At 36.1% G+C, this 25,764-nt stretch overlaps 1 protein-coding gene across 1 annotated transcript in view; it reads right to left on the reverse strand.

The window, feature by feature from the left end:
- Positions 1-2,775: 2,775 nt before the first annotated feature.
- Positions 2,776-25,764, reverse strand: part of ABCE1 (ATP binding cassette subfamily E member 1) — a 34,992-nt gene continuing 12,003 nt past the window's right edge. Inside the window, exons 9-18 of the mRNA XM_024736094.1 lie at positions 25,103-25,192; positions 20,333-20,454; positions 17,508-17,729; positions 16,437-16,496; positions 16,279-16,337; positions 14,893-15,003; positions 14,659-14,801; positions 14,421-14,543; positions 4,862-4,973; positions 2,776-3,284 (exon numbers count right to left, since the gene is read on the reverse strand). Coding sequence (XP_024591862.1) covers positions 3,237-3,284; positions 4,862-4,973; positions 14,421-14,543; positions 14,659-14,801; positions 14,893-15,003; positions 16,279-16,337; positions 16,437-16,496; positions 17,508-17,729; positions 20,333-20,454; positions 25,103-25,192 — 1,090 coding nt within the window. The 3' untranslated portion in view covers positions 2,776-3,236. The remainder of the gene's footprint in view (positions 3,285-4,861; positions 4,974-14,420; positions 14,544-14,658; positions 14,802-14,892; positions 15,004-16,278; positions 16,338-16,436; positions 16,497-17,507; positions 17,730-20,332; positions 20,455-25,102; positions 25,193-25,764) is intronic.

Here is a 25,764-nt window from a genome sequence, read left to right on the forward strand (position 1 = left end):
CCTCCGAGTTCAAAAAATTCTGTAAGCTAGTTTCATTTTTAAAAAATAAATTTATTTATCTTTGGCTACGTTGGGCGTTCGTTGCTGCGCGCAGGCTCTCTCTAGTTGCGGTGAGCAGGGTCTACTGTGCGTGTGGTGCACGGGCTTCTCATTGCGGTGGCTTCCCTTGTGGAGCACGGGCTCTAGGAGTGCAGGCTCAGTAGTTGTGGCGCTTGGGCTTATTAGTTGCTCCGCGGCACGTGGGATCTTCCTGGACCAGGGCTCCAATCCGTGTCCCCTGCGTTGTCAGGTGGATTCTTAACTACTGTGCCACCAGGGAAGTCCACTAGTTTCTTTTAAATGAAAACCTTGGTTTTGGATTAAACGCCTTTGGGTAGAGTAAGAAACAAAGTAATGCTATGCCTATCTAGGGATGTGCCTGTTACTGTGTAACTTAGTTCTTTGCAATTTTCTATATGTTCAGAAATCAGGGGCCAAAAATGGAGACCAGAAACCACAGGGCACAGACATGAAGCGACACTAATGCTCTGCTCCACGAGAAGGGACAGATGGTCATGGTTGCCAGTCTCATTGGCTGAAAACATGTAGATACGGCAGACAGACTTGGGCACATGCAGGGTTGGGAGCTGGAACTATCCACTACGATCTGCCCGTATTACCCTTTCCTCTCACTAAGCTCTTCAGTGCGCATGCTGACTGGTCTCTGACCTGTGTTCTGGTTCACATGGATTTTCTTACCACTCTTATCATTACAGGTGCTCCTTCCCCTGGGAGCTGCCTCCTCCATGTAGCTCCCACCCAGAACTATTTCTCTTCTGAACCACGTGGTGCTCACAATACACCAGGCACTGGGGTTGAGGGCTTGACATATGTGTACCTAAATGAATGAGTGAAATTATAGAACCAACTAAGTAGTTATCCATTCTTTCTACAGAAACACAGAACCTCTATGGCAAGTAGATTCATTCCTTCAATACAGTAGGCAAACAAATGCCAGACACCAAACTGCACATTGAATCTGTAAGCAAGAGAGAAAGCACTGGACGACTTCAAGATGCTATGGTGTAAAATTAGGTTAACTTAAATTACACAGATATACTTTTTGTAAAGACTGCTGCACACTAGGTTGACTATAAACAATTTATATGTACAAAATTTAAATTCAAAAGGTAATGGGTGTATAATATATGTCTCCTTTATTCCCTATTCTTAACGATCAAGTTATCCTTCCCAAAAGCATTAACTTTCTTGAGTATCCTTTTGTGTATTTTAATATTTTGTATATTTTCATATAAACAGTGGTGTATTATAATAATTTATGTTGCACCATGCTTTTTTGCTTAGAGATTTTTTCTAATCAGGATATACTGAGCAGTTTCATTCTTTTCAAAAGCTAACATCTGCATTCATGTATTTGAGTTGGTAACATTTTATAAAAAAAACCCTTTTCCTTGTGTTAACAATTTTAAGTCCTTTTTACTACTATACAAAATTTTAAGTAACATGTAAATCTGTTTTAAAATTTTCATTTACATGCAAAATAATACAATTGATACATATTTTATCAGCAGTAAGTAGAAAGAACTGCTCTTATAATACAAATATTTTAAGGACATAATACAGAATCAGTAAATGAAAACAGCGTTTGTCTTATTTTATTCAATACATTTGAAATAATGATTCACAAATTTAACCTATCTTTAAAAATAGGCAATACTTATTTTAGTATAATTCCATTTATGTACAAAACAAACCCTTTACATATTCACAGTTAAGTGCACAGAAAAAAAGCATGAAAGGATATATATTATTAAACATAAACACTGGTAACATTTGGGAGGGTAAAATAAAGGGAAATCATAACTCTATTCCATATATTTCTGTAATATTTGAAAATCTCACAACAGACATGTATTTATGGATTACTCAGATAAAGCAATATTTTTAAAAGGCCTAATGGGGCTTAGTTAAACCATACTTTGTATCCACTGTTTGCATATTAATTAAGGCTTCTATTGTTTCAAGAAGCTCTAAAAGTTTGTTCAATAATTTCTAATTTTCCTAAACTCTTTTCCTCACTTGTAGTATAAGTTAGTTCCAGCTCAGCGCATTAGGCAGAAGTATAATTGAAAGTGGTTTTACACTACAGGTATCCCACTGTTCAAGAAATTTGGGTAAGTCTTTAGAACTCCAGCTACACACTATCCAAAACTAAGAAAAAAAAGTCAAATAGATAATATCCTTTATATCCAAACCTGGAAATGAATATATCTGGTACCAAGGGATACTCTGTATTGCTATCTGGGGACCGCTTTGCGTTAATGTTGCCTTTAGGTAAGTGGCTCACAGTCCTTGGCTGCCCATCAGAAATCTCTGGAAGTTTAAAAATACACAGATGCTTAGGGACCAACTCTAAAGATTTTGAACCTATACTGTATTTTTAAAGGAAACAAATATTCTTTAAAATGCTTTTTCCAAAATCTTGATCAGTGATTACATAAAGGTATGTTTATAGAATGACATTACCTTGAGAATAATTACAGAATATAGAATCTTATGAAATTCTACATCTAATTCAGAGTAAAGTTAGGATTTATTTTTGGGGGGCGGGGGTGTTGAAATGATTTTTTTGCTGAAGATATTCAAAAGCACCAAAAACATTGTCAACAATGCTTAAGTCGGTAATAGTCTTTTCCCAGCAGTGGTGTTCTGTGGCAGATAATCTTCCTTTGAAAGTCTAAACACATTGACAATTTAATGCAGAGACTGAAAACATATAATCCTGATGTTTATTTATCAAATTTCATCAGTGGCATCATTGACCGTCTTTTAAAATAAGGGCAGTTTCATTATAGTGGCATACCTGGCAAACCATGTAAGTACAGAAACCTTTTTCAAGATTTTTAAAAGGGGGCAACACTGCTCAGCATTTGGTACCTGTACACCTACTGAGTATCTTCCCATACATCATGAAAACTTGGAGGTAATTTGTATAGCCTGAAATGTCTTCATTTTAGAATGTTACGCACAAAAAGGGCCTTATCAAGAACAGAAAAGTGGCATTTGCCATATTCAGACTACAATTTAAAACACAACTGGCTTTATGTTACAGTAAGTAAATTATACTTCAATCTCCAGAGCATGTGGAACATAAAACCTGATCTAAGTTTTATATGACAAAAATCCCAGTAAATGTTTCTTTTAATAAATGGCTTATCGATATTCTCAGATTCACTCTAATCATCCAAGAAAAAGTAGTTTCCACTCTTCTTTTGTTCTACATCCTAAAAAATAAAATAGAGAAGCAACAAAAATCAACACTATTCTCCTATATGTAAGGGTAGGGTAGACTTTCACCTGCAGAATTACTTAGCAGTGTTTCTAAGTGTCTATACAACCTCCTCTGCACTCACTGGCTGCTTCTGGATATGCCTGGTTCCACTACTTAAAGGCAAGATTACTATCTCTGCTACCCATCCCTACTGCCTGGACAACCTTTCTGCTGCACACCTCACACAAAATTCCATTACATAAAATACTTAAACATATAAAATTTTGTTATATAAAATACTATTTCCAGAAAAACTATTAAATTCCATTTTCATCATTTTAACTTTAAGCTTCTGGTAAAAAGGTAACACTGCCAGTTTCAGAACTGCCTATTACACAGAAAGTATATAAAAATAATTTTCCCAGCACTGTTTACAGACTGGCCAGTAATGATCCAACTACCTACTTGCCTAGCTGCTTGCTCCCTTATTAGGATTGAGGTATGACTGTCTAGGATGAGTGGATATACAGAAAATGAGAAGTGTATCTGGGGACTGAACTAAGTCTCTACCCAAGAAAACGACAACACAAAGTGTTTGTAACGCTTCAGAAGAGATTCTTAGGGAAATTAAGCTGTGCATAAGTGTTCTAACATTTAGTTCCTCTCTTCTGCTTAATACGCTTTTCAAAACTGAGAAAACTCTTCAAATTTAATTTAAAACTTGCCATTTCATTATCCTGGCCAGAGAGTAAACATTCATAAACAAAATATACAGTGAAGGCTAAAGGCACCCAGATATTATGTTAGATGCTTAAGAATACATGATGTGCACCATGTCTCTGCCTTCTAAGAGGACACATTTTAGTAGCAAAGCCAGAGGAGTACAAATATGAAAGGACAGCATGTGTAACATACTTCTAAAGCTTCTAAGTATTAAGGATGGTGGCTAGAGGGCCATGAAATGTAAGCAGCATTTTAAAGAGGCACTGCAGGGATACCAGAAACACAGAAATGCTTTTTTAGCATTCATTTTTCTTTTTTTGAGAGATGAAGAAATGACTTGTCTTCTAAAAAACACACATTTCACAGACTATATATCAAGTGTAGGGTGCAAAATTATTTTACATACTACAAAGAAAAAACAACCACTGACAATTTAACTGACAAAATGTTTTTTCACTGTTTAGGATTTAATGCTCATTGAAGAAGTCTGTTTAGACTCTTAAAATATACATTTTAATCATGTATTGCTCTTCTGCGTGCACAAAAAGAAAATGTGTAAGAAATACTGATTAAGGTATTTGTAAAAACTTCTGTTTCAAGTGTAATCTTTCTGAAGACATTAAATGGCAAACTCAACAGAAGCAGTACAACAGTGGGTGCAACTCAAACAGACAATGCAGCAATGGCAGCTACATCACAATTGCTGCCTATCAGACTGAAGTACGCCATCAGATACTAAAATGTGAAAAACGTGAATCTTAGAATGAAATGACATATGATTTTAATGACAGCCTTCAATTTAAAACATGCTTTTCAATTATTTACACTGAGAAGTTATCCATGATTTAAGGTAATGTTTCTACATACCTTAATTGAATTGAGTTTGTTTATTCTTGGCCTATAGTTGTTTGGATCTCTTCTGAATGTAATTTCAAGCTGAGACAAAAATTTATTCATGCCAGCCAAAAGTGTTTGAGGACTAGGGGAAAAATAAAATCTATCAGTTGTGATTGAATTTCACCCCCCCAGTTTAATTACTTTTTTAGGATGAAGAGTATTACGAATCACTGTTCCCTCTAATTCCCCAATCATAAGTCATCTGGATAACAGTATAGTCACAGTACATTATAAAGTCTATATTCAGAAATGTCTTTGCTTGGACTATGTAGTTTGTTTGGCTATATTTTTATGCAAAACAAACAGTTTAAAGTGCTTCTGATCTGGAAAGAAAGTCAGCGAGAAGTACTGCTTTAGAAAAATAATTTGATTGAAGAATTTCAAATCTAAGATATTTAGGGGAGAAGAGAATTTAACAGAAAAGGTAATATTTATGTTAGAAATTAGGCACAAAGCAATATGTACAACATAATGGTGTTTAGTAATAACACCTTTTAAAATTTCTATACTTTATTCATCTTTTCTCACCCAAACTACTTCTTAAATCATGTTAAGTCATATCATACATGTGGAACATTTTAAGCATTTTGTAAATACAAAGGGAGGATCACTATTTGCATAGCTTTATATAGTCTAAGAAATTTCCCTAACTCTCAAAGAAGTTATGTTATTTTCAGTAACTGATACATAAATTTTAAATAGAAAAAAAAAAAGAAGTTTAGTACTTCTATTCCTTGGATGAATTATTCAAATAGCAAATCCATTCCTCCCTAAACCAGCAAACATTATGTTGGAATCACATGAACTTGCTGTTTTTACAGGTCAAATGGCTGAGTATCAGGAATTTCATACAGTTTAACCTAATAAGGTTTCAGCACTAAAAGTGTAAAAAATTTCTCATAAAAAAAATTTCCCATAAACTAGTGTGAAAGTTCTTTATATTACAAGTACTCTCAATCAAGCCAATAAGGAAAAATGAGAGAAAAAGGGGACGGAGGAGGTAAAATCATTCATTTTTAACTCTGCTGTACATTAATACCAGATATCTGGGGTGTAGTGAGCTTTACCACTAGTGGTGTAAATGGGGCAAATCATGCATCCAAATAATGAAACAGACAAAACTGAACCTGAAAGAAAAGGTGAGGGGCCCAAAGCTCCACATACTTATTCCCCTGGGTCAGGAGTTTACCATAGTCTAAAAAACGCTATTCTACCCAGGGCCATCCAGTACCGAATATGAATAATCTTGGGAGTTACAAAATCATTTCTAGGATTTCTGGTTATCTCTTTCCTTATTAAAAATGAAAACAGTATGACTAATGTCTATATGTTGACTGGAAATTTCAAAATAATTTTCTGGGGAGATTCAAGATGGCAGAGAGTAGGTGGACGTGGAGTTGATCTCTCTCCACGGATGCATCAGGAATACAACCATAGATGCAACAATTCTCACAGAACACCAGCCAAAAACTAGCAGAAGACCTTGGACACCGGAAAGGAGTATAAAGATCCCTGCATAACTGGGCAGGATGGAAAAAAAGAAGGGAGAAGGAGAAGAGGAAGCCGGATGGGACTGCATCCTGGGGCGGGGGAACTGAAGCAGAGGAGAGATTCCCGAATTTGGGGAAACCTCTTCTATGATGGGGAAATTGACTGGGACAGAAGGGAAGCATCTGAGGCTGCTGGAAGAGGGTGAAGCTGCTGATTTGTAGCAGACAGGACAGAGTAAGAAATACACAGATGGCCCATACAGTGGCCCTACATGACCCAGACTCGGACGTGTGTTCACAGGTGTGCAAGGGGGCTGGGAGCTGGTGTGTGGGGATTGGAAAACAGGCCCAGAGCAAGAAGTGCTGTTGGCTGTGGGAAGACGGACCAAGGGGACGGGAGGGAAGAAATCCACCGCAGGGAATGCCTGTGGAGGAAGACTGCACTGCCATGGAAGCAGGGCACTACTGCTGAGTCCCACGCAGGGGGAGGAGCCATTATTGTAACCTCTCTCTCCCCACATGTCGCTGCCTGCCAAAGACAATAAAAGAAGCCCGCTCAGGGTTGGCTCTTGTGTGCTGGCTGCTGAGACATAAAAAAGTCCCCTCAGAGCTGGCCCTCATGTGCCTGCTGCCAGGTGTCGGAAAAACCCTGGCCAGGGCTGGCTCTCAGGTGCCTTATGCTGGGCGCTGGAAAAGGCCCTCACTAGGGCCATATCTCTTGAACCCGTGGCCGCCGGCTCCCCTGTGCATTTGGTGCCACTGGGGCTCCCGTGATCCAAGCAGTCATGCCACCTCTGCACCCGGTCCTCATAGGGCCAGACCCAAGAGCTCCAAGGCAGCCTCAGGACCAGACTCCTGCAGGCAGACCACACGTAGAGGTGGGAATAAAACCAAAGCTGAACCCCAGGGACGGGGCGACTAAGGAAGAGGATGGAAAATCTTTCCACTGGCAGCACAAGCTGCAGATTAAATCCCCACGATCAGCTAGGAAGACCCTGTGTCTATGGAACATCTGAATAGACCAATGAGTGTTCCCACAAATGAAAACAGTCCAGCTCTGGCAACTGTGGACTTTGGGGGCAGCACACGCAGGAACTGGGCCACATCAGAGCTGGAGGGGTCCCCAGACCCACAGAAGGTCCAGAGACCAGCCCAGAGACAGAGGAGGGGCTCCTGGGGAGGTGGAGGGGGGCTGTGGCTCACGGTGTGTGCAAGGACCCTGACAGCGGAGACCCCAGGGAAACAATTATTACTATTAATTTTATTATGTTTTGATTCATTCTGTTGTTGGTTCTAGCTTCTTATTTTGTTTTTGGCTTGCTTTATTTTCTTTTCTTATTTTGTTGTTTTAGGTTTTTATTTAGTCTTTTGGGATCTCTGTGTTTTATAACATATTTTTATCTTTTTTTGGTATATATTTATATTTTTACTTTGCTTTTCTGTTGTTCTGTGTTCCTGTCCCGAATTTTTTTCTTCAATATATGTTTTTTAATATTTCCATTTCTTCTTTGCTTTTCTGTTGTCCTATGTTTTTCCCTTTTTATTTTACTATTTTCTAAATCATTTTTATAGGTTTGTTCGGTTTCCTTGCTTTATCATTCAGTGGGCACACTGCTTTCCTTTTGTTTTTAGGTTATGTGTTTTTGTTAGTATTAATCCTAATTGTTTGATTTCATTTTTGAATTCTTCTATTTGTCTGGTTTTTCTCTTGCTTTTTTTGTTTTATTTGGCTGTTTTTGTTTCTTTTACATGTGTGTGTGTTTCTGGGTTTTTTTGTTTAATTTTGTTTTTACCATTTCTCCAGGGTTTCGCTTGTCTTTTTTTTTTTAATGTTTTCTATTTTGTATTTTTTATATTTCTGTTTCTACACTGATTTTCTGTTGTCTTCTTTCCCCTTTTTCTTTGGTTTTTTAATATCATTTTTGTCAGTTTGTTTGGTTTCTTTGCTTCATTCTTCAGTTGGCACTATGCTTTGATTTTGGGTTTTTGTCGGCTTTCTTCTTAATTGTTGATTTTGTTCTTGGGTTCTTTTGTTTGTCTGGTTGTTCTCTTGCTATTTGCTTTACTTGGTTCTGTTTTTGTTTCTTTTGTGTGTGAGCATTTCCTTGTTTCTGTTTCTATTTGTTTGATTTTACTTTTTACCATTTGTCTGGGGTTTTGTTAGACTTTTTTTTCTTTTTTTTTTTTAAACCCCTTTATTGCCAGGACAAGCGACTTGCAGGGTGTTGGTCCCTCGACCAGAAGTCGGGCCTGAGGCTCTGGAGTGGGAACACTGAGTCCAGGATGCTGGACCAGTAGAGAATTCCCAGCCCCAGGGAAGATTAATCTCTGAGAGCGCTCATGGAGGCCTCTATCTGAATCCAAGACCCGGATTCACCCAACTGCCAGCAGCTCCCAGTGCTGGATGCCTCACACCAAACAACAAACAAGACAGGAACACAAATGCACCCATCAGCACACAGACTACCTAAAGCCATGCTAAAGTCACAGACACCCCAAAGCACACCACCTGAAACGGCCCTACTCACCAGAGGGAAAAGACTCAGCTTCACCCACCAGAACGCAGGCACCAGTCCCTCCCATCAGGAAGCCTACACAAGACACTGGACCAACCCCACCACCGGGCAGAGAACAGAAGCAAGAGGAACTACGACCCTGCAGCCGAGGGAAAGGAGACCTCAACTACTGTAAATTAGACAAAACGAGAAGACACAGAAGTATCTTACAGGCAAAGGAGCCATCTAAAAACCCACAAGACCAAATAAATGAAAAGGAAATAGGCAAACTACCTAAAAAAGAATTCAGAGTAACGACAGTAAAGATGATCCAAACTGCTGGACATACAATAGAGAAAATACAAGAAACATTAAAAAAGGACCTAGAAGAACTAAGGAGCAAACAAACAGTAATGAACAACACAATAACTGAAATTAAAAACACTCTAGAAGGAATCAATAGCAGAATAACTGAGGCAGAAAATGGATAAGTGACCTGGAAGACAAAATGGTGGAAATAATTGCCGAGGAGCAGAGTAAAGAAAAAAGAATGAAAGGAAGACAATCTCAGAAACCTCTAGGACAACACTAAATGCACCAACATCTGAATTATAGGGGTCCCAGAAGAAGAAAAGAAAAAGGGTCTGAGAAAATATTCTGAGAGATTGTAGTTGAAAACTTCCCTAACATGGGAAAGGAAATAGTTACCCAAGTCCAGGAAGCACAGAGTCCCACAGAGGATAAATCCAAGGAGAAACACACCAAGACACATATTGATCAAACTAACAAAAATTAAATTCAAAGAAAAAATATTAAAAGCAGCAAGGGAAAAACAAAAAATAACATACAAAGGAATCCCCATAAGGTTATGAGCTGATTTTTCAGCAGAAACTCTACAGGCCAGAAGGGAGTGGTAGGATATACTTAAAGTGATGAAACAGTAAAACCTACAACCAAGATTATTCTACCCAGCAAGGATCTCATTCAGATTGAACAGAGAAGTCAAAAGCTTTACAGACAAGCAAAAGTTAAAAGAATTCAGCACCACGAAACCAGCTTTGCAGCAAATGCTAAAGAAACTTTTCTAAGCGGGAAACAAAAAAGAAGAAAAAGACCCACAAAAAAAAAAGCCCGAACAATTAAGAAAATGGTCATAGGAATGTACATATCGATAATAACTTTGAATGTAAATGGATTAAATGCCCCAACCAAATGACACAGCCTGGCTGAATGGATACAAAACAAGACCCATATATGCTGTCTACAAGAGACCCACTTCAGACCTAGGGACACATACTGACTGAAAGTGAAGGGATGGAAAAAAGATATTACATACAAATGTAAATCAAAAGAAAGCTGGAGTAGCAATACTCGTATCAGTTAAAATAGACATTAAAATAAAGACTGTTGGGGCTTCCCTGGTGGCGCAGTGGTTGAGAGTCCACCTGCTGATGCAGGGGACACGGGTTCATGCCCCGGTCCAGGAAGATCCCACATGCCATGGAGCAGCTGGGCCCGTGAGCCATGGCCGCTGAGCCTGCGCGTCCAGAGCCTGTGCTCCACCACGGGAGAGGCCACAACAGTGACAGGCCCGCGTACAGCAAAAAAAATTAAAAATAAAAAATAAGAAAATAAATAAAGACTGTTACAACAGATAGGGAGGGACACCACATAGTGATCAAAGGATCAATCGTAGAAGAAGATATAACAGTTATAAATGTTTATGCATCCAACATAGGAACACCTCAATACATAAGGCAAATGCTAACAACCATGCAAGGAGAAATTGACAGTAACACAATAATAGTAAGGGACTTTAACACCCCACTTATACCAACGGACAGATCATCCAAACAAAATAAATAAGGAAACATGAGCTTTAAACGACACATTAGACCAGATGAACATAATTCAAATTTATAGGTCATTCCATCCAAAAACAAAGGAATATGCTTTCTTCTCAAGTGCACACGGAATGTTCTGCAGGATAGACCACACCTTGGGTCACAAATCAAGCCTTGGTAAATTTAAGAAAACTGAAATCGTATGAAGCATCTTTTCTGACCACAATGCTAGCCCTTACACCCAAAGCAATTAGAGAAAGAAGAACAAAAAAACCCAAAATTAGCAGAAGTAAAGAAATCATCAAGATCAGATCAGAAATTAATGAAAAAGAAATGAAGGAAACAACAGCAAAGAGCAATAAAACTAAAAGCTGGTTCGTTGAAAAGATAAACTGATAAACCATTAGCCAGACTCATCAGGAAAAAAAGGGAGCAGACTCAAGTCAACAGAATTAGAAGTGAAAAAGGAGAAGTAACAACTGACACCACAGAAATACAAAGGATCATGAGACACTATTACAAGCAACTATATGCCAATAAAATGGACAACCTGGAAGAAATGGACAAATTCTTAGAAAAGTACAACCTTCTAAGACTGAACCAGGAAGAAATAGAATACATGAACAGATCAATCACAAGTACTGATAGTGAAACTGTGATTAAAAATTCTCCAACGGCGGGGTTCCCTGGCGGCACAGTGGCTGAGAGTCCACCTGCTGATGCAGGGGAAACGGGTTTGTGCCCTGGTCCGGGAAGATCCCACATGGCGCGCCTGTGCTCCGCAACGGGAGAGGCCACAACAGTGAGATGCCCGCGTACCACAACAACAACAACAAAAAATCCTCCAACAAACAAAAGCCCAGGACCACATGGCTTCACAGGCGAATTCTATCAAACACTTAAGAGAAGAGCTGACACCTCTCCTTCTCAAACTCTTCCAAAATATAGCAGAGGGGGCAACACTCTCAAACTCACTGTATGAGGTCACCATCACCCTGATACCAAAACCAGACAAAGATGTCACAAAAGAAGAAAATTACAGGCCAATATCACTTATGAGCATAGATGCAAAAATCCTCAACAAAATACTAGCAAACAGAATCCAACAGCACACTAAAGGATCATACACCATGATCAAGTGGGGTTTATCTCAGGAATGCAAGGATTCTTCAATATATACAAATCAATCAATGTGAAACACCATCTTAACAAACTGAAGGATAAAAACCATATGATCATCTCAATAGATGCAGAAAAAGCTTCTGACAAAATTCAACACCCATTTATGATAAAAACTCTCCAGAAAGTGGGCACAGAGGGAACCTACCTCAACATAATAAAAGCCATATATGACAAACCCACAGCAAACATCATTCTCTATGGCAAAAAACTGAAACCATTTCCACTAAGATCAGGAACAAGACAAGGGTGCCCACTCTCACAACTATTATTCAACATAACATAGTTTTGGATGTTTTAGCCACAGCAATCAGAGAAGAAAAAGAAATAAAAGGAATCCAAATTGGAAAAGAAGTAAAACTGTCACTGTTTGCAGGTAACGTGACACTATACATAGAAAATCTTAAAGATGCCACCAGAAAACTACTAGAGCTAATCAATGAATTTGGTAAAGCAGCAGGATAGAAAATTAATGCACAGAAATCGCTTGCATTCCTGTACACTAACAATGAAAAATCAGAAAGAGAAATTAAGCAAAGACTCCCACTTACCATCGCAACAAAAAGAATACCTAGGAATAAACCTACCTAAGCAGGCAAAAGACCTGTATGCAGAAAAGTACAAGACACTGATGAAAGCAATCAAAGATACAAAACAGATGGAGAGATATACCATGTTCTTGGATTGGAAGAATCAACATTGTGAAAATGACTACACTATCCAAAGCAATCTACAGATTCAATGCAATCCCCATCAAATTACCAATGGCATTTTCCACAGAACTAGAACAAAAAATTTCACAATTTGGATGGAAACACAGAAGACCCCGAGTAGCCAAAGCAATCAAGAAAGAAAAACGGAGCTGGAGGAATCAGGCTCCCTGACTTCAGACTATATATACTACAAAGCTACAGTAATCAAGACACTATGGTACTGGCACAAAAACAGAAATATAGATCAATGGTACAGGATAGAAAGCCCAGAGATAAACCCACACACATATGGTCACCTTATCTTTGACAAAGGAGGCAAGAATATATGATGGAGAAAAGCAGCCTCTTCAATAAGTGGAGCTGGGAAAACTGGACAGCTGCATGTAAAAGAATGAAATTACAACACTTCCTAACACCATACACAGAAAGAAACTCAAAACGGATTAAAGACCTAAATGTAAGGCCAGACACTATAAAACTTAGAGGAAAGCATACGAAGAACACTCCATGACATAAATCACAGCAAGGTCCTTTTTGACCCACCTCCTAGAGAAATGGATATAAAAACAAAAATAAACAAATGGGACCTAATGAAACTTAAAAGCTTTTGCACAGCAAAGGAAACCATAAACAAGACAAAAAGACAACCCTCAGAATGGGAGAAAATATTTGCAAACGAAGCAACTGACAAGGATTAATCTCCAAAATATACAAGCAGCTCATGTAGCTCAGTATCAGAAAAACAACCAACCCAATCCAAAAATGGGCAGAAGACCTAAATAGACATTTCTCCAAAGAAGACATACAGATTGTCAACAAACACATGAAAAGATGCTTAACATCACTAATTATTAGAGAAATGCAAATAAAGACCACAATGAGGGATCACCTCACACCAGTCAGAATGGCTACCATCAAAAAATCTACAAACAATAAATTCTGGAGAGGGTGTGGAGAAAAGGGAATCCTCTTGCACGGTTGGTGGGATTGTAAATTGATGCAGCCACTACAGAGAACAGTATAGATGTTCCTTAAAAACCTAAAAATAGTACTACCATATGACCCAGCAATCCCACTACTGGGCATATACCCTGAGAAAACCATAATTCAAAAAGATTCATGTAAATATTCCTGCAATGAACACTGTGGTACAACTGCCAGGATATGGAAGCAATCTAAATGTCCACAGACAGATGAATGGATAAAGAAGATGTGGCACATATATATCATGGAATATTACTCAGCCATAAAAAGGAACAAAACTGAGTTATTTGTAATGAGGTGGATGGACCTAGAGTCTGTCATACAGTGAAGTCACAAAGAGAAAAACACATACCGTATGCTAATGCACATATATGGAATCTAAAAAAACGTTAATGATGAACCTAGTGGCAGGACAGGAATAAAGACACAGACGTAGAGAATGGACTTGAGGACATAGTGGGGGGAAAAGGAAGCTGGGACGAAGTGAGAGAGTAGCACTGACATATATACACTACCAAATGTAAAATGGATGGCCAGTGGGAAGCTGCTGCATAGCACAGGGAGATCAGTTCAATGCTTTAAGATGACCTAGAGGGGTGCGATAGGGAGGACGGGGGGGGAGGCTCAAGAGGGAGGGGATATATGTATACTTAGAGCTGATTCAGTTTGTTGTACAACAAACTGTTGTACAACAGAAACTAACACAACATTGTAAAGCAATTATACTCCAACGAAGATTAAAAAAAGAGCCAGCCAACTTGAAATAAATAACTAAACAAAGTAAGTTTCTAAGTGTTGGAACTTAGTCTAGAAAATAGTTTTACCTGTTTGCAAGTGTGTTCTTAGATGGAACACCATCAAAAACAATGACTCGATCTGCTAGATAGGTGGCCATGATGAAGTCATGTTCCACAACAAAGGCTGTCTTCTTAGCATGGAGTATGAAACTAAAACACATGATTTTGAAAAGCTTTATATCATCATATTCAAACACTATATTAAGCATTTTTGTCTGCCACTACACACGATCACAGGTAATACTCTTTATGAGTGGGACATTACCGTTTGACAACTCGAGCAGCCATCAATCTTTGCTCAGAATCCAAATATGCAGATGGTTCATCAATTAAATAGACATCAGCAGGTTTGCCCAAACAAAGAGCTAAAGCTACTCGCTGCAGTTCACCACCAGATAATGTTTGCACCTATTTCCAAAAGAAGTTCAGTAAACCATGTAGATACATCCAAAGTTTAAAATAATAAAATGATAAAACAACAAAAATTATTTTAGAGTACCTCTTGATCGATGATGTTTTCAATTTGCAGAGGCTTCATTACATCAGTTACAAATTGTGGATGAGTGTAAGCATCTCTGATCTTTTCATGTAGTAGCTGGCGAACACTTCCCTTATTTAATGGAAAAATGGAATTATTTAATGGAAAAGTATAGTATTTAATGGAAAAGTATTGAAATTTTATTTCAGTATAGAACTACTCTAATTATGAATCTTGAGAAAGTTAAGCTACACAGCAGAAGTGTATCAATTTGCCACCAGCAGATATCAATAGTATTTTGATGCTTATCCATCAGCTATGACATGTTTTGAGACTTTAAAAATTAAAAACCCACCATGTCCAAGTTAAAAAAAAAACCAAAATCTTAAAATTTGAAAGTAGTAAATGATAAATGTTTCAGGGAAGAAATCATTAGAGACTAGGAATACTTCTAAAGGTCAATATGGGTATCAAGTAATCTTAGGCAATCTGTCAGCTAACACAAAATGCACGATAATATGACAGGGATGAATTTAAGATGTCTTTTAACTTGTTATTTGAGAAGAGGGCTGAGTTTGAGAACTTAAAAGCTAAGCTTATAGAAAGCATCAATGATAAAATTTTCATTGTAAGCCACGCCATCTCAAATATTCCCAACATGAGTGAGTACTGAGCATAGATACTGTAGTTAATAAGTTCATTACAACACCTGCAGAAATCAAAGGAGCTTAATTTCATGTTTTAAGGCTCATCCATATTGTAACATGTATGTGTTTTATTTCTTTTTATGGCAGAATAACAGTGGCTCTACCATTTTTCATTCCCACCAGCAACGTACAAGGTTCTAATTTCTCTGCATCCTCAGCAATACTTGTTATTGTCTTTCTGCTTTAAGTCATTCTAATGGATGTTATGTGGTCTCTCAATGTGGTTTTGATTTGCATTTCCCTAATGACTAAGGATGCTGTGCATCTTTTCATGTGTTTATTGGCTATCTGTATATTTTCTTTGGAAAAATGTCTATTCAAATCCTTTGCCCATTTAAAAATTGAGCTGTAAGAGTTCTTTATATATTCTGGATACGAGTATCTTATTAATATATGATTTGCAAGTAATTTCTCCAGTCCTGTGGGTAACTTTTCACTTTCTTGATGTCATTTGCAGCACCAAAACACATTAAGTTTTTGAAGATTTATTTTGGAAAAAGATGCCAAACAGACTTTAAAAGAGCTTCCTAGTAGTGGAAATGAATAAAGAACTGTATAGTCCTAAGATCTTCCTTAGCCACCTTATTACACCTGTACAGAAACTCATTTGGAGAAAATTTTTGATATAGTATAAGACTAATGCTCTAGGTATATATACATATAAACTCTTCTCCAATAACAAAGTAACAGAATAACTCACGGTTGATTTGGGACTGATTTTCTGTGGCTTATAACTGACATTTAAAACTGGTACTTCCCCTGCAAAGTAATACAAATAAATAAGACACTGAAAACGGCCCAGATCTTTAAAGTTTACTATGTGGAACAGAGTAAAAAGACTCAATATTACAACAGTACCTCCTTCATCAGGTTTAAGTCTCCCAGCAAGCATTCTGATAAACGTCGTTTTACCAGTACCTGGCAACACAACAAACAAAAAATTGACTTGAAAGATGCTTCACATTTACAATAAATCACTAATGTACTACCAGGTTTTAACTGAGAAATTAGTTTTGAACAAATACACTGACACTACTGAATTCTGAAGGTTATATAGAAAAATACTTGAACTTTCATGATTCATCTCTCAAGTATCATTCTAAACTAATTAGGAGGAATATAGACTATTTAAAGTTTATGATGGCCATTTTAACAAACGGTGGTCTATAAAGTCTTGGGTTAGTTCTTGAAAGACTTATTTAGCTAAAATATCAATGCACACAATTTATTGTTAAGACAGGACAATAATTGTTATGGTTGATACCATCATCATAAAGGCCAGTTACATGAAATATTTAATTGCAACCAAGCTCAAAATTCCTGTTAACTAAAAACTGATACATTGCAACAATCTTCATAAAATTTTTTTCTTCTACAGTTTTGTAAGCTGTAAGTACACAATTCAAATCTTTTTCTAAAAATCATGAAAGCAATACCAGATATTTGGCACTCAAATTCATCTCATAACTATATTTATGATGATAATCTATTACTAAAAAGTGTTGGTAATACAACTATTTACAAAGTTAGATTAGCCTAAATTTAAATTAAGAAAGGTTCCAAGTGGAGGAATGCAAGGAAAACATTTTAAACTAGACTGCTTCAGAACTACCAATTTATCCTTTCCTTCCTAGTCAGTTTCTAAGATGAATAAGTGCTATTCATATCAATTTATACATAGAAAAACCAGCTTAGAAAAAAATCTTATTCTCACTGAAGGTTATGAAAACAAAATAAGAAATATGAACTCGATTAAATGACAGATTAAATCATATGTTGTCACAAAATGTGAACTACACTGAGAAATGTAGGAATTCAATCCAGCTCCCAGACCTATAACTGAGTCAAAGTTTTTCACGGAGTAATTAACAGTCAGTTACTGGATAAACAGAACAAACTTCCGAATATCACAAAATAAGGAAAACTTACCATTTTCACCCAACATCACCATGATTTCAGAATCTGTAAACTCTCCAGCTACAATTGCTAGCTCAAACTCTCCCATCTTTTTCTTCATTCCAGGATATTTATACATACACATCTTTTTAACTTCTTCTTCATTTGCTGTCTCAGCTACTTTAAAAACAAGTGATGCATCTCTGAATCTCAAGTTTTCTGTTGGAACGTAGCCATCCAAAAAAATGTTTATGCCTGTTGGAAAGTCATTGAAATAAATTAGTAAAGATCACTTAAACCCTAAACTTTTCCCACAAAAATAAATGATCATATAAAAGCCAAAACCCTAGGCTCTCTTGTGAGCAATCTATGCATAGATTTAAATTTCTGTGGATTTATAGCATGCAGTGTGACAAGTGTTTCATGTACCTAATGCCAAGTTTAAGTAATTCATGTATGCCTATATACACAAAGCATAACTTTTCATTATTACGTTGATTTTTATAAGATTTTTTCCATCAGATTTCATGTGAAAGCCTATGATGCCATTTCTTCTGTATTTTAAAATAAAAAATTGTAATTTTTCTCTACAAAATGACAAGTAAGTAAAATGGAATATTTTCAGATTGACATAAAATAAACTAAAATAGTTTGAGCAATAATTTTTTAAAGATGATTTAAGTTACGAATATTCATTTTCATGGGAGACATAACCATACGTTCAAGTTATGATTTACTGCATTTGTTTTCAGATTAACTTCGCAGGTTTGAAAGAAATTTATAATAACAAACTAATTTCGTTAACCTTTTTTTTTGGCTTCACTGTACAAAAACACCATTATCTAAACAGATTTTAATAACTGAAAGTAAACTAACATACTGTGCATGAAAATTCCTCCATACTGAAGTTGTTAAGAACCACAATGGCAGGTGCACAGAAATGGAAAAGTGGATTATTTGGGAAACAGTGAAAAGATCTGTTTTTAAAGTGTTTACTATTTATAAGAGAAGGACAGTAGGTGAAGTTTCAGAAGGTCTTGAAAGAAAGTCTAAGGATATTATTCATGTCATCTGCAATTAAGAACCACATCTAGGCCTTTTCAGCCTAGAACACAGGTGTTCAACAAATATTTATTGACAGAATAAGTAGATGTTTATTCTGCCCAAATTAGCATTTTTATATCTTAAACTATTTAAAAATTACAAATGTGGGGTTAAAAAGATTAAAACCAAAAATTAAATAAAAATATAAACTTGAAGGAAACTTAGTGGCCATTTAGTCCACATGCCTAATTCACCAGGTAAGAAAATGAAAGCTCAGAGAAGTGACTGTGGAAAAAACACTAACAAGTCAGCTTTATACATTAATACTGCAATGTCTCTCTTGCCAATTTAAAAATGAGTTCAAGCAAAAATTCCTTTACAGTTTATAAAGAGCTTTTACATATAATTTGTTAATTTCAGTATATTAAAGGAAAGCAGAAAGATTAAGTGCAGTTTGTTACTTGAATTGTTTTAACAGATAGGGTACATTAAAAATCTCACCAGGAACTACTTCTTGGCATAGGCTTTAGACATGGCATCTATAAATGGAATTATGAAAAGTGACTGCCAGGTACCCATGTCATTATCATCAATGCGATTCTAGAACTACTTTAGGCAGAGTAGGCATTCAATAAATACTTGCTAACTGAGGAGAATAAAACATTAATTGCTTCTGATATCATCTCTTAAGACTACTGGAAAGAAAACTGGGAAATCTCACAAATTTTCCCTTAAAATACCTACCTATCTCAAATGTATAGATAGGGACGTGAGAGCAATTCCTTCCCCACATCTTAAACTATTTATACACTTTTTATAAATTAAAAAAGATACCACCGCCTTTTTATGCAGAGTATGATGCAATATAATTTCTTTCTCCAAAAGTTCCTTAGGTAACTCAAAAGCAATCTCTTTGAAGAGACAGCTTTTTAAAAAAAAAAAAAAAAAAAAAAGAGCCTGTTCAACCTAGGGAGCTGTAAGGCTACATGAATACTTATTCTTGTAGAATATGGTATTTTTTCAAGATATGGACTAAGTAGTCCTTTTAGGTGTTCTAGATTGCCAGCTTAAGGCATAGCTGGAGAGAAGAAATGTAAAAAAGTAAAAATAGAAATGAGGAAGCAATTAAGAAAGAAATTAAAAGGAAGGTGTATGAGGTAGAGTGCACTGATTCTGTTTCAAGAGCCACATAGTGGTAGGCTAGTTTTTACTTTTGCCTAACTTGCTTAGGGAAGAGACATGGAAAAGAGACCAGAGAGTCCCTCTTTCCTGAAAGTAGAAGGAATAAGTGAAAATACACTTACTAAGCTATTTTATTAGAATTTTAGTCACTTACTAGACTATAATATACTTAACTATCTTATTAGACTTTTGTATAGTCTTAGTTTCACAAACTTAGGATACAGATTACAGATAAATTTGAAACATGAAAACAAGATGAGCCCTAAATCAATTTTAAGAGTTTTCCTACTGGTACTGGCCCGTCAAGATAAAGCTGAACATGACAAGCAGTACAGTGATGCTGCAGAGGCCAAAATATAAAAGAAACTTTTAATGTAGCAAACAAATAGTGAAATTGATAGAGCATTTTTACCCACAACAAAAACTTCTACAAAAAGACATAGGTTATGTTTAACAACTGATGTATATAACCTTATATATGTATATTCTATTGTGAGATTAAATTCCTTAAGGCCAGAGTTTTGGATAAGTAATATAACAGCAACACTTAACTACTTAGTATCAACAGCAATACATTTTCTAAGCATTAGAGTGAAAGAGAATACAGCATTGTGAAAAGTTTTTCAAGTTACCTTCTCTTACACTAAAAGGCATAGTGACAACACCATAAGCACTTGGTACACCATATAAACAGCAGATGAAGTCAGAGAGATAGTCTAATACACTTAGATCATGCTCCACCACAATGATATATCTGAAAAACAATATAGATTTTTATTTTAAAATGTAATATAATATATATAATTAAAATATTTAATTATAATGAAAACTTTTACATAGTTTTTTAAAAAACTACAGTGTAAATTTCAGGAAGACATATATTTTTAAAAAATTAACCATAAAGACCATATTGAACTTAAGTTATAAAACATTTTCTTTAAGACTCATTATCAATGTTCATATTTCAAATTGTTTTCTTAAAAGAGTTAACATGAAATAGTCTATGAATAAATGAAATAAATGTTTTGTTAATAAAATAAACTTTAAAATAAACTTTACAAAGCAGAAACAATTATAATAGATTTAAATCAGACCTATTCTAAACTGTTTATTATGCTCTTCAACTTATGCATTAAACCCTTCTACTTGTCCTGTCTCATGCTAGCTGTAGTAAGGAAGGCACAGAGAATACAACAGAATCCTCAACCTGAGAATTTTCACTTCAGCTGTGGAGACAAGGAATAGATATGAAATACCAAAAAACACTATGTTAGCAAAATGTTTTTACAGGTAATAAAAATCTAGTGACAGTAAGAAAGAAAATAGGTTAGTGTGTGTACTGGAGCACTTTATAAATGGGATGGGCTATAACATGACTTTTCAAGTGGTAAGAAAAATGTATTGCTAGTATAGAAACTATTAGGCAAATAATAATCATAAAGCTTTTACGCATCTTATTCCTATTCAACTTAGCTCAAGATGTTCAAAAAGCAATGTCCTACAGACACCTAAAATTCTTTTTCTTTTTAAACATCTTTATTGGAGTATAATTGCTTTACAATGGTGTGTTAGTTTCTGCTTTATATAAAATTCTAATTTATCAGCTTCCTGTACAAATAAAAACCAGCCATATTTTTATTGATGGAATCACTACTCCCATAAAAAAAAGACTCAATTTTATTTGCAATCATGTATTGTTTAAATTGTCAAGCATGTCTAATTCATTCTTTTCTTTCTCTATCTAGATTCTAATTCAGGCTGTCATTTCTATCAATATTGTTATAGGCTTTTAACAAACCTCATTTTCTTCAGGTCCCCAGATGTGGCTCTCAGTTCCAAATGAAACACATAACATCTTCAGACTTTCTTTTAAGACCTTCCAAAACTTTAGCTACTATAGATCTTCCTCAATTTATAAGGTTACACCTGATAAACCCATCGTAATTTGAAAATGCATTTAATATGCCTAATCTAACAAACATCATACTTAGCCGAGCCTACCCGAAATGTGCTCAGAACACTTATATTAGCCTACAGTTGGGCAAAATCATGTAACATAAAGCCTATTTTATAATAAAGTGTTGAGAATCTCATGTAATATATTGAATACTGTACTGAAAGTGAAAAACAGAATGGTTGTAAGGGTACCAGCTGTTTACCCTCGTGCTCATGTGGCTGACTTGAAGCTGTGGCTTGCTGTCGTTGCCCAGCATCAGAAGACAATATTGTACTGCCTATCGCCAGACCGGGAAAATATCAAAATTCAAAATTTGAAATACAGTTTCTACTGAATGTGTATTGCTTTCACAATATTGTAAAGTCGAAAAATTGGTCAACTGAACCACAGCATCTGTATTTCTTTTATTTCATTTATATATAGGACACACTGAAAAATGGCTCTTTGCTTGTTTCCTGAATAATCTACCCTTCTATCCCTGTGTGTCCAAGGGTGGTCTATCATTTCAATGGTCTAAAATCCTGCCTAAAATCCTCACCTGCTGAAATTCTACATAACCCTTTCATGGTTCACCTCCAATTCTACCTCCAGTAGGAACACCCTTCTTAATATGCAAATAAACTTTTGCCCACTGTTGAATGTGGTGAGCATCAATAAAAATGGCAAATCACCCAAGTGGGCCAATATTTATCCTGCCTTGGTATCTTTATTGGCAATGTTCCATTATCTGGAATAATTCTCTGCTTTTTTACCATTAAAATCTTCAAGGCCCAGTATAAGGCAGCATAGCTATTATCTAGTTGCTTTTAATGCACTTTGAAAAGAAGAAAAAAATAAGTCACACCTCCTGCTTTCCCTACTTTCAAATGGAGCTTATGCAGAAGTCCAAAATGTTAAAAAAGATTTAGGAGAGCCACTCTAATTTTCTGACAGTTTGGGAAGAAACAATAATCTGCAACATGAGAAATGTATGCTATGAAAATTTACACCCTACACTTAATTTTGGGTTATCTGTTGGTTTTTAATCTTCCTCTCGCATTACTGTTCCCCTCTCTAATCCATCCTCTATTTCTTGTTGTTTATCGGAGGATATGATCTTCAAAATCTTTTTACAGCATTAAAGACTGAATGTATGCCTTGATATGTTGTAGAATTTCAGGATGCAGATATACTTCCTGTAACTTTTTATTATCAGTCTATCACTACAAAGAGATTATTTTGACCCTATACCTATAAAAATGAGACCCAGCACATCTGAGAAAATCTAACAATCATTTTCTTCACTTTGTCAATCTAACCTGTTTTGGCATGTTATCCCTTTTACAACTATGGTTACTGCCCTCTCATAATATAGAATGTAGTGATTTGGCTGAATATTGAAATACATGTCACCTGGTTGTAAATTATTATCCTTTTAGCTTTTTCATTATGGTTAAAGCATTATATAGTATTAAAAAAATTATGTGTAAATGTAGATAATATCTATGATATCCATTTCAGTAAAACAAAGGAATATAAAAATGTTTTATAAAAAGGTATTAGGATTGAGAACTACTGACTTGACTGCTTATGTATTCTTTAATTTACCTTATCCTGAAGTCCCTGAAAATTGGGACATTTTATAGTCTTACTTCCCCCAAAGAGGCTATCATAATGCCCTGGTCTATGTATGAAGTGAAAATTATGGTTACGCTTTGGCTCAACTAAGACTGTCTCTTTACCACTCATATTCCAAGTTTTACTTCAAGGTATGTACATGGATCATTTGCTCCTTGAATCTATGAAGTCAAGTTTTCCAATTCTGGAAAATACCCAGCCATGACCTTTTCATAGCTTTATTTTTCAGACTCCTATTAAGACATATGTAAATCATCTTCTCATTCTATTCTCTCTTATCCCATTCTCCATGTCTCTGAACCTCCCTTCTTTATTTCAATCTTATTCTCTCTCTGCTGTATTCTGGTAGCTTGCTCAGACCAACTTTTCAAGTTTCTCACACTCTTTTCTGTTGTACCTAACCTGTCTAATCTGTCCAGTGAGTTTTCAACGTCATGACTATACTTTTAATTTCTAGATTTGTTTGGGTTTTTTAAACATTTACCTGTTGCTTTTTTGTAGTATCATATTCTTAGTTTTAAATCTTCATGTTTTAAATTATTTTAAATATTATTTTACAGTCTCTTTGAGAATGTCACTCGAAGTCCCTGAAAGTCTAAATCCTGCTGTTTGTTGTGTTTACTGACTCATTTGTAGACAGTTTCCTCCTATCATTTATAACCCTGGGCTTAAAGCTCTTGAGTCTTTACCTGTAGAAATCCTGTGTGACCAGAGTTGAGGGCATATGCTTCCAGAGTGGTTTTATATTTGCTTCATCTAGGTACCACAGAACTAAAGATTCTAGAGCCCTCTTGTTATGTTACTTTCTTAACATGGATGGTTCTGAGACTCCCCTGATCACATAAATTTCAATTCCATATCCATGTGAGCTGCCAATCCCTAAAGAGATCTGAAGGGGAGCCAGCCCTCCATTTCCAAGGATCTCAGTTAGTGACAGGTATATGTTTCCTTAACATCCTCCTGTGTTTGCTCTTTTGCTGAGAAAGCAGTCGTTTGAGAGTCCCGGCATTTTGTGTGATAATTCAATACAAGGCCTTGCTTCTTGCCCACAAGTGGCTGTTAAAGCTCAAGACTTACTACAGAGACAAGCAACGTCCCCTCAAGAAAGCCATCCTTGTTTTTCCCCTGTAATTTACAGTTCTCTCTTTGGTTTTTTGATCCCTAGGGATTTCTCTTGCTCTGTTGTAAGATCAGCTATGAATTAAATCAGCTACTAAAGAGAGGAACAGAAAAAAGCCCTGGGTTCTTGCCGTATCATAAATTGGAAACCTAGAAATAACTAGCTTTTCTGACCTTAAAACATCTTCATCTGCAAAATGGGAATACCACCTAAAGATTCTTACTTACAAGATTACTAAGGCGCAAATGAGATAATGGATATAAAAACTCTGCAAACTACAAAAGCACCCTACAAATACAGGACGTCGTGATTACTTAACAGAAGTTTTTAAGACCTCCTTTGTGCTCAGCAAGACCTGGGAAACCGTAATTACTCTGTTCTAAAATTGTGTGTATGAGTGACATATCCATTTGAGGATCTGGTAAAAGTTAAGGATCTGCTTCCCAGAAATCCATACATATATGCCAAAATTTGCATATCACTACAGAGTATTCTTAGGCTCCCTGGAAACAGGTATGGTAGTAAATGGATCTTGCATTAAGAATCTCTTTTCTAGATAGAGGAAGGTAAGTTCAAGGGATAGCTCCAAAAACCAAGATGGAAAACACGCACACATATGTGACATTGATGGTCCCAGTGTTTAAACTTTAGAAATCTGTGAAAGTCCTCAAACAAAACAGCACAGGCATATACCAAATCTGTACTTACCTATCTGGATTTATTAGAGATCGTATAGTAATAGCAGCCTTTAAACGCTGCTTGACATCTAGGTAACTAGAAGGTTCATCAAACATGAAACTATGAAAAAAAAAGCAAACATAATAATTTGAAAGGCAAAATTCTATCTTGCATGTTATTTTAAAGCACTGAGATATAGTTTCTGATTTAACAACAACAAAAATCCCCTTATAATAATGAGGAGCCCACCCCATAATGGTAAAAATTTCTGTATTCTGTTCAGAAGTAGAAGGAAGAAAATAAATTACGAAAGGCAGGACTGCATATCAAGTCTGGGGAGGGACTCCTAGATTCGGCTAACTTACAAACCGTTATCTCCTCATGAAAAATATTCTGATATATTCCGAAGTAATTCAGAGGGCTCTCTTAATTGGCTAAAGTCGGTTGCACTAAAGCAAACAGAGTTTTTGGAAAGGAGGGCTCTGCCCAGAATACTTTATGGAGAAAAACTAGCCTGCATTGGATGCCAGAGTAGAAGTATGGAAAAAGACGAGAGCAAAAACTATCTGGGAGAAGAGAGGCATTAAAAGGTAGAAAGGAAACTCGCCCTTTTCACTTCCTTCTTCTCTCTCACATGGCAAGCCACCCTGATTTAGGATAACCTAAAAAACCTGATTTTCCACTTGAGCTAT

Source organism: Neophocaena asiaeorientalis, unplaced genomic scaffold, assembly GCF_003031525.2.
Source record: "Neophocaena asiaeorientalis asiaeorientalis breed wild unplaced genomic scaffold, Neophocaena_asiaeorientalis_V1.1 scaffold7, whole genome shotgun sequence".
NCBI lineage: Eukaryota > Metazoa > Chordata > Mammalia > Artiodactyla > Phocoenidae > Neophocaena > Neophocaena asiaeorientalis.